This window comes from Rhipicephalus sanguineus, chromosome 7, assembly GCF_013339695.2.
Source record: "Rhipicephalus sanguineus isolate Rsan-2018 chromosome 7, BIME_Rsan_1.4, whole genome shotgun sequence".
Classification (NCBI taxonomy): domain Eukaryota; kingdom Metazoa; phylum Arthropoda; class Arachnida; order Ixodida; family Ixodidae; genus Rhipicephalus; species Rhipicephalus sanguineus.
The window spans coordinates 130,930,766-130,940,415 of record NC_051182.1 but is presented as its reverse complement, the minus strand read 5'-3'; the positions used below and the strand labels follow the sequence as shown (position 1 = coordinate 130,940,415).

The 9,650-nt window shown below is 43.5% G+C and overlaps 1 protein-coding gene across 1 annotated transcript; it reads left to right on the top strand.

Annotated features, from left to right (window-relative positions):
- The first annotated feature begins 2,948 nt into the window (after positions 1–2,948).
- LOC119399943 (thioredoxin, mitochondrial) lies at positions 2,949–4,751 on the top strand. Its single transcript, XM_037666846.2, has 3 exons — positions 2,949–3,170; positions 3,638–3,761; positions 4,558–4,751. The coding sequence occupies exons 1-3, from the start codon at positions 2,977–2,979 to the stop codon at positions 4,672–4,674; spliced, it is 435 nt and encodes a 144-aa protein (XP_037522774.1). The 5' UTR covers positions 2,949–2,976; the 3' UTR covers positions 4,675–4,751.
- Positions 4,752–9,650: the final 4,899 nt, after the last annotated feature.

Below are 9,650 nucleotides of genomic sequence, written 5' to 3'. Positions count from 1 at the left end.
AAACGTGCAACACATTGGAACATCGAGATCGAGGCAGCACTTTTCTTGTTTTAACTGTTCGATTACCAAGATATATGCATGCAGCCGAATTTTTCACGGGACTATCGATACCGTACTAATCACAGATGAAAGTGCTTCTATTTAAAACTTTAGTGTCTTCAAGCAATAGTGTCCTAAGTCTGTTATGGTCACGATGAGGTTCCTGAGGTTGATTCATCAAATATCGTTTGATTTTTATGTCTCAGTTTTATTTAAAAGTTGGCGACAAAGTACCGCCTTGAATTCTGAAGGAACCGCTGCATATCAACGTACAGTTAAAAGTATCTCGTAGGCTGCCACTGCTTATCTTACCTCAGTTTACATAACTGTGGCATTTTTTGGCGGTTAAGTTAATCGTATTGTTCCTTTGTCAATGTTTGTGACTGTTTGTTCCAAATAAAATATTGTTGAAATATATAAGTGTTTTGAAAATTGTTGCCTTTTTCGAACCCTATTCGAATAGTATTCAATTAGTATTCGATTCGGTTCAAAATTGACTGTTCGCACAGCCCCAGGTACAGGTCGTCCACAGAAAAAGCATCCTTGTTCCAAGCACGGGCGTGCAAAAAAAAAAGACTAAAAAAAGGAGCTGTTTTGGAAGTGGGCTCGTGCGAAACCGAGAGCCGAAGCTGAAGAAGTGATGTCCGCCTTGTCTATATCGCGGGCTATTTTTATGTACACAGAGCTGGTCTGGCAGCTTCCCCTAATTGTTCTTTTTGCGGAGTACATGAGTCAACAGAACATTATCTGATTCACTGTAACAGATACTCTACCTTGCGCAAATTGACTTTAGGTACCGTTTTCCGACTCCTTAGATTGGAGTTAAGTGCACCAAATGTACTTTCATTCGGGGCTTTGTCTCTTGGATACAGTGACGGGAAGATTGCCGATGCCCTGCAGGAGTTTCTGAAAGGTTCAAAGAGATTTAGGCTATAGAATCAATCCTTCCTCTTGTTTTTCTACTTTTCAAAATTTCTTTATTGTTTCTTATTCAAATTCTCCGCTTCATTGTTTATATGATTTTATATTTCTATTCTTAATTTTTTTTTTCATTTTACTTCTTTCCTCTTAAATAGAAAAAAAATTCTACGCTTTACTTTAACAATTAGATTTTAAAAACTATCCGGTTCTTGGCCAATCCCCCAGCGTCGGTGTGTGCCAAAGTTATAGGATCTACTCTACTCTACTCTATGTGACAAGGAAGCAGATTCTTTGCATCAATGAACCTTGCAAAGCAGCTTGCCTCATCACCAAAGACAATGGGACCCTAAATCTGCTGGCGCGTGCAGTAGGACCATGGTGGACTCCTTTATCCATCAAGCGCGCCGTACGACATGATTTACTCGGTTGAGGACAAGCTGACCACTTTTTAGCACCGTTCGCCCCCACGCACAGTCTGTTGCAGACATGTGGCAAAAGATCGGGCAAATGTCACAGGTTAGCTGCAGTGAGCATAGCATTATGTTAAAGCGATCTGCTGCACGCTTTTATTGCGTAAGTAGGGTGCGTGCACGTCTTTTTAAAAGGCGTCAACCAAAAGGAGGAAGAAAAGAAAGCCAAGTGGGATAAGCCCTGTGTTCTGTAGAAAACTTTTTATTGCACAGTTAAAATAAACTTGCTTCGTGTACGAATGTGTTTTCTGTTCAACTAATGTTTCCCCCTCTGCCAGCAAAACGTATACATGACTGTCATGTGTACGTTTTCAAAACGTCGATCATGATGACGTTTTGACCAGAAGCCAGTGAATAGTAATGGGTCCAAGTACGAGAGCAGGCAAGATTTTAACAGCGTGAATAAGCATTGAAAATTACTTCAATATGTCGCAGTGATGCGTAATTGCAATTTGTAAAAGGGCTCGACACAAACGCAAAAAAAAAAATAATAATGATAATAACACGGTGCTTAAAAGTGGCGCGCCCGAAGTGCCTCAAGCGATATTACTGGCGCGCGCAGTGTTACTCGGTATGCAGCCTGCTACATGATAATGCATACAAACGCTGTTTTTGAAAGTAGGAGATAAAGTCAACTCTTTATTAGTGCACTCGCTGAGCAAAAGCGATTAGCGTTGGAAAGTGTAGCACGCAAAAAATAGCGCGAGCCATGTTCGTCGTACGGTAGCAAGGCTGCGCTGTACATCGTCTGCTCAACGCCATGCGCCCCTGCGTACAGCGCCCCTTGCGGCATCGGCGCACTTTGGGGACCGGTTTCCGAGGCCGCTTTTCACACCTCCCCATTTGCGGATATAGCTGCGGATATGTGGCGGTATGGCGAAAGTCAGTGTACAGTACATTTAGAACACTTTAAATTACCCTGCACTGTAGGCGAAAGGCCCGCAATCCGAATGCTGTACTAGACCCAAAATCGTACAGTGTGTTGAGTGGTTTATTTGTGTGTCATAATCGCATGGTCATCGCGGCATCATAAAAGAACAAGTGGGCAAAGTAACATGAGCGTTACGTTTTACATAGACCTAGTTTTTTTTATGAAACCGGCACTAGGACAATCAGAAGATCACAGACACGTGTCTACTTCATCACAAAGAGCGCGCTTGATGAACCGAATCCGAAACCATACGTAATTCTTTTTTCCCGCGCATGTACAGCAAGAAACCAGAGATCTCCGCGAATGATTTTGCTGAAATAAGCAAAACAGCTACGCGATGTTGATCGCAAAGCAAGCCTGAACAGTTTTTATTACATGAAGTGTTCACTTAACAACAGTGCGCCAAAATGGACATTATCAAGAGCTTCTTGAGCATGCACAGGCGCATGGTTCGCACGTGATAAAATTTATCTCGCCAAATTTACGAGCAGCGCTCGAATATATCTACCACTTGAACTCAAAGAAAATAGACGTGAGAAACCAAAATTATCCCATTTTGTTCCCGCCGCGGTTTCGGCTACGTCGTCTGCAACGCCTGCACAACGTCTGGAATCAATGAGCAGACGATCAAACATGGCGCTCGCCCGTGCATCGCTCCGTCTGTGCTGCCGGTGGTCCAGTTTCACCTCCGCGAGATGTATATCCACGGCGCAGGCTTCGAGGGCGCAGTTCTCCATTCAAGACAAGGAAGACTTCAAGTCTAAAGTGCTCGAGAGCAAGAAGCCCGTCGTGGTCAACTTCAGGGCCACGTACGTAAGACCACCACCACCACGCAACACTCTCGTGGTTTCGCCCCTCCTTTTGAGCACGTGAACCTTTGCAGTATATATGTAGCAAACACACTTGATTGACGTTTTGTTAACTACGTGGAGTCGTTTGTCTGTGACGTGCTCGTTTATAGGAAGTGTAATCGTAGGCATATTTTAGACGTCAGGAGTGCCAGACCGTCAAATTCGGCCGCACGTTTCACGACATCGTGATTATATATGCAACTTGCCTGTTTTGAGTTACGCGATTGTATGGATGTTTGTAGGTATCATCGAGCTATCGTGTTATAGGTATGACGTATATATGTCTTTACGTCTTGTGGCTGCGTCCTTGGGTTACACGCTCAGTCCTGACGCAATCATCTAGGCGGCGTGTGGAACCTAGTTGCTGTCGTAGTGGTTTTTTTTTTTTTTTTCCGATCAAGACGCGTTAATTGCGTTTGTTACAGCTGGTGCGGGCCCTGCAAGATGCTGACGCCTCGCCTGGAGGCCGCGGTGGACGCGAGAGGCGAGAAGGTGGACCTTGCCAAAGTGGACATTGACGAGCAGGCTGACCTTGCCTTTCAGTACGAGGTGCGTAGAAAATACCGTTCCGCTGGATTCGTTTTAACGTGAGTACTTTAAAGAGAAGCATTACCTTAGGTTTCGATTCCCACATCGACACGTTATTATTAAACAAATGCTAATGAGATCGTGCATGTTTTAGTTTAGCCGTAAAGGGGGGGGGGGGTGTAAGGGCAGACCAGTCATTCTCAAACCGGTCGCTCCGCCGTTATGGAATAACTGTGCTATGCACCGACTCCCACTTCGACATTTCAAATAGATACACGTTTTGGTTAAACAAACGTTAAGTGGAATATGCAGCCCAAAAAGCGGAGGGGGAGACCGGTCATGCGCAGACTGGTCATTCCGCCATTATAGAACAACAGTGCTGCCGTCTCGTGGAACAACTGCTCAATGAAGTTAGGGCCAGGACTTTGCTGCAAAATTTACCTGAAATTGGCAAAAAAATAAACAAACATCTGGATTGAAGCTCTTAATTAAGCTCATAAATGTGCACTGCTGCATCGAAAATGGACATTTAGCGGTTGTGCAATCTGCACTTGGACAGTAGGGCATTTAAAGCACATGAACGCTACTACTTGTTTGCAGAATACATCAAATATTTGCAAAACTAATGAGGGTCTTCTTATCGTGTTATCAGGTACGCGTCAGTAATCTTATCACGTTACCATATGCATCGACCAACTCGTGTGGCTAAAAGGTTTTCGGATCGTGGTGCATTTAACGTGGAATGGTAATGGTGGAGTGTAAATGGCATGGTATTACCATCACTTATTAAACACCCTGCCATCTCGTATTTTTTCAGGTTGAAGCCGTCCCAGCTGTGATCATGTTCAAGGACGGCCAAGTGACGGACCGCTTCTTGGGTCTCAAGGACAAGGACCAGATCGAGAGCTTTCTCGACAAGGCCGTTGGGTCGTGATCCGGTTCCCTGCACATCGCCGATGCCACCGTAGTTAATTTTCGTTAAAAATGTTGTAAATAAAGTCCCCCTTTTACAAGGTCGGCACACTGCGTCATGAATAAGAACCCCCCTGCCCCTTGTCCATGCAAATTTTTCGACAGAGACGGGAGACTATTTCACAGAGTGGTGATTTATTTCGGAGCCAACAATACCGAGTACACAACATCCACAACTGGAGGTGTCACATTTCAAGCGTAATATAAATGCCGTTTTTTTTTTTGTTATACACAAAAGGGGCACGGTGCAAATACTGCTGTGATGACATCTATGGAATTCTGCAGTTTACACCTAAGGAATTTTGTACCATGATTAAAATCTGTTAGGAAAACCCTGTGCCATAGTCTTCAACGCTGTTGCGAGGGTAACGGGTAGCACGTGGATTTTCTGCGGCTTGGCACGGCTTCCTGCATTGTTCCATTCGGGTATGTCATGTGCTAACCTCGCAATGTTTTATTTAGAGTAGTTCAGCATTTTATGGTTACAAAATGTATATTCTATCGTGTAATGTGTGACTTGAAAGTTAGTCCCAACACTTCTCAATTATGCTTGATCCTACGATTTGGATGACATCTGGACAGTAGCAATTGACATTACTCTGAACACCTTGCAACATTCCGACAATGGTACAATGGTGGAAGTGAACATGGCAGAACGCAAACATGGAACAATTTTGGCTGGTTTAATGTACTGAAACAATGCACTTGTTTGAATCCAACACGACAAAAGTCAAGAAAATCTATATCTATTGCCCACGAATCCCATGCCGGGGTGAAAGGCACCGTATGCAGACACTAGCGCCAAATTTTCCCCTGATGTGTGTTGCATGAAGCTTGTACACCATCAAAAGAATGCACATTCCATTATGAACATATCTTCAAAGAAGGTTGCCTTTGCCGAAATTCGGCATGGAAATCACATTCTTGCGGTCCTGGTCATTCAGTATTATAGTTTACAGTGCCACCTTCTAAGACACTACCACACTGTTAAGGCCGCACCTCCAGCAATTAATGGCAACCGATCTGAAATGCCATGCATTATGCTGCAAACTAAGGAGATGAAAATGGAATGTCACCCACTGCAAAAAGTACTCGCAAATCTGCATTTTTAATTTTTTGATAAAATGAGCACATAACAATGTCAAGCATTATACTGAACTATCTGGAATATGAAACGCTATTTTGATACAAAACCATTTTGTTCTTTGATCAGAAGGGAAAAACGTGCCTCTGCAGAATCCTGGTTTGAGCTAGTTGGAACTGGTTCATAACTGAGGTTTGAGAGAGCTGGAAGTTGTCGCCCATTCTGTTCCTTTGTGTTATGTGCGCTCGTTCAATTTGCGCTGTAAAGTTTCTTCAGTTATGTGCCTCTGCAAACCTGATAATAAATTCTTTTGTTGTCCAAGTCCACATAAGTATAAATGAAAAGCTGCATTACAAAAGCCCATTATAAACAGCAACGGGCGTGTTAGATGACACGACAGTTCAGATTTGAGTGGCAAAAAAGGAGAAGCACCTGTAATTACGTGCATGTAGCGTAATTTTGTTGAGCAGTACAGACGTTGAAGTGGAAGGAAGGTTCATAAAAGAGGAGAGATAAAATTTGAAACTGTTTCTTTTGTAACATTGCTCTGTTCCCATGTAAATGCCAAATGTCCAGTTAACGCTACATTATAGCACAATCTAATGAACGAAAAGAGCTGCAACCACAGGAAAATTCCGCATTGCAAATGACGAAGCGTGAATGTTTTTGGAATCTGCTGTGCAGCAGTCACATGACTAGACTCCTTTTCATGCTTCACCCTGTAAAGTGCACACTTGCACCAAAAATAAAGAAAAGATGGCCGATGAAACTGCAACTGTAATGCTAGAGACTATGGGTGCGACTGGTCGATATCCAAAGGTGTCGCTTGATGTGTCGCATGTTAGAACCTTGTTGATACATTTCAAGCTCACAAAACCAAGTCTGACAAATTTCACAAGATAAAGCCGGAGCTGCATTCTTGGACAGTCACTTTTCTCGAGGATATAATTGCTTTCGCATGATTTCGCGCCCAGGCACCAGACGTGTCGGTGTCGTTGTGTGGCGGCCTTTTGGGCACAGCACCAGCACCACAGTTGCTCGCAGGTGTCCATTTGCACGGTGCCGATGTCATAAGAGAAAGTGATTGTTAACTGCACTTCACTGCTAATCAGACCTACATAATTACTAGCAGAGATCATTAATTCAATCATGACCAGCAGTACATACCACTTGTTTTTACAATTATAGTGGTGCACCGCACGCGAGACAACAAAAATGTCCTGCGTGCAACAAGTGCACACAACTGGTTCTTTCAAGAACAAACATTAGTATAAAATTAGTATAAAGTTACTAAATGTATTGCATTGAACTATCTGAATTAGCTATGTTGGCACAGTTTAGCCGGTCAGTACGGAAACTTTTTAGTAGCATGAAAACATTTTGCAATGGACTGTTGATGCGGAGATGCACATGGATTGCTGGGAATAACTTGCAAGAGAGGTTTTGGACGATTACAAACTTTCACAACCACATCTAGAGCGAAGTTCGTGCAATATGCAGGAACACGAACTCTTTCGAGACGTTTTGTTCTGTGGCTTGGGTTTGATACAGCTCTGTGCTTTTGCACTCAAAGGAACACCAAGAAGATCAGGTAGTGGCTTAGACGCGAAGAAAAATGGAAGCAAAATAACCGCGTCCACTGCTCAAACTTCTAGAGTAGTGGCAGAGATTTTGCTTCATCACATGGCAAGGTGTCATCCACAAGTTGACGTAGTGTACGTTAGCGCATGCAACCTGTTCTGTGCCGGCTGTCTCCGAGGCCATGCCCTTCCGGGCACTACAATCCTTGAGAATGCAAAGGGGGTGCCACACTCATACACCTAATGCCATCTAAATGTAAGCTTAGAGTATGAATCATGTTGTACCAACGATCTCAGAGGCCATGCCATTACTATTGTTGTCAAAGTTGGATGTTTGCGCATAGATGGCGCCACATTCCTGTGAATAGTGTCAACCGTATAAAATGATGCAGGTGGCGCTGGGAAATTCTTCCGCAAGGCTAACGAAATCTGCCAAACTACATTTGTGTTGTGTTTCGAATAGAATGTGATTACTTAGTCACCAACAACTGACTGCGATTGTAACAGTTATAAATAAGACATATGATGTTATTGGATGGCTTTTCATTTCTTGTGTCGCACCTATCATTTCCCGATTGTGGTTTCTCTCACTTACAAGAGCCCTCTTCCAGGTATGCAACGATTTGGACAGTGTGAAGCATAATCTCATACTTAAGTAAACATCACTCATGGAGACACAGGGGACTAGGTTTAAGTTTGTGCAAAAGACACACGTTGCACCAGCGACGTTGCGACAACGTTCCAGATGACTAATTTCCATAAAGAAAGATATCCATAGTGCAGGGGACACTCTTATGCTCACGAACAACACTGCACCATACATTATAGCAAACATGACACTTAAGTTTCTTACACTAATGCCCGCTTACAATGCGCTCTGCGGCAGGTTTAGCACAAACGAGGCACGTAAGATGACAAAGTCAAAGACATTATGCCATGTTGCCTTATGTGCCCCGTTAGCACTGTACCTAACGTAACGAACACCAACTCTCCCATCAGTCCATTTCTTCGACGATTCGCTCATTTACACAGAATATGAAATAAAGAGATGACAGATACGCCAGCCATTATGTAGGTCTGGCACTGGGAAACGTCACAGCGGAAAGAAAAATCACACTTAAATTCAGCAAAGCTAGTGTCTGAGTTGATACAATGGTGAACGACCCACTACCGCAGGCGTAGGTTACACACCACAACAAATACATCAACAACGTAAAACCACGAATATGCGTGCATGGTTTCTGGCTCGCGCTGATGCAGACTTTTATGCAGAATGCTCGTAACGTTGGTCCTTGATATGAAAAATGGTTAGGAGAAAAAAAAAATGGCGACAGCGCAAAGGTAACAATAAAAACAGTGCCATACCAGTGCATCACTTGAGCATTGAGGGAGTATCACTATGCAAGTTGAGTAACGCAACTGATAACAAGGAACGATGCTACAACTGTTCCTACATTTCACGTTATTAAGGGCCAACTGCACCGAAATTTCCTTCAGGCGAAATTCGCTATAAATGTGGCGCATATATCGTCGAATTAATCATGGAAAAGCCGTAGAATTGGCAACTGTCATCTTTTTTTTTATCATTAATGGCCCTTAGGGATAGCACCTTAGCAGACGACGTGGGCCCATGGGCGTTTTAGAGGATGCGACGCAAACACTAACACACTGCCTCCGAGATACTCAACGTGCCACCACATCTTAGATGTCATGCTGTGGAGCCTTGCTAGTTCTCGATGTCTTGTTTTTCCGTGTCACCTCCGGCAAGTGGTAATGATGGCACTCTTTTTGTTGGTGCTGGCATATCCCAACACGCCCATCTCTTCTGCACTTCCACTAGCATTTTGAACTATGTTTTGCGCACTGGCCACTCTGTTATGTACGATACCTGAAACTAGGCTTTTATTTTTTTTGCGATTCAGAAACTTTGTTGCAGTGGGCCTTTAATAACTTGGGTTGCTGCTGCTTTTAGCTCGTAAGCCTAACAGACTGATGGTCGATGCTGCCATGGGTCAAAACTTAACGTTTGTGCTTTAGCTTCTCTGTTTTGTGAATGAGGGAATCGTGTGCTTTCAGCTTTTTTTCTATGGGAAGTATGAGCACCAAAGAAGCCGGTCAGTTTTGGCAGGAAATAACATTTGCATCTGGTTTCCTCAACAATGCAACATGTCCCGTCAATGATGCAACAGCCAGCAGCACGTACCCATTCGTACGTGATAAACGACGGAACTTTTGACGGAGAGCTCCGGAATCATACAGTGTTTCAACAGCAAT

Excerpts from the sequence above, each read along its gene's own strand:
- LOC119399943 (XM_037666846.2), top strand. The coding sequence starts at position 2,977 with ATGAGCAGACGATCAAACATGGCGCTCGCCCGTGCATCGCTCCGTCTG. Across the intron at positions 3,171-3,637 it reads GTGGTCAACTTCAGGGCCAC|CTGGTGCGGGCCCTGCAAGA; the intron begins GTACGTAAGACC and ends CGTTTGTTACAG. Across the intron at positions 3,762-4,557 it reads ACCTTGCCTTTCAGTACGAG|GTTGAAGCCGTCCCAGCTGT; the intron begins GTGCGTAGAAAA and ends GTATTTTTTCAG.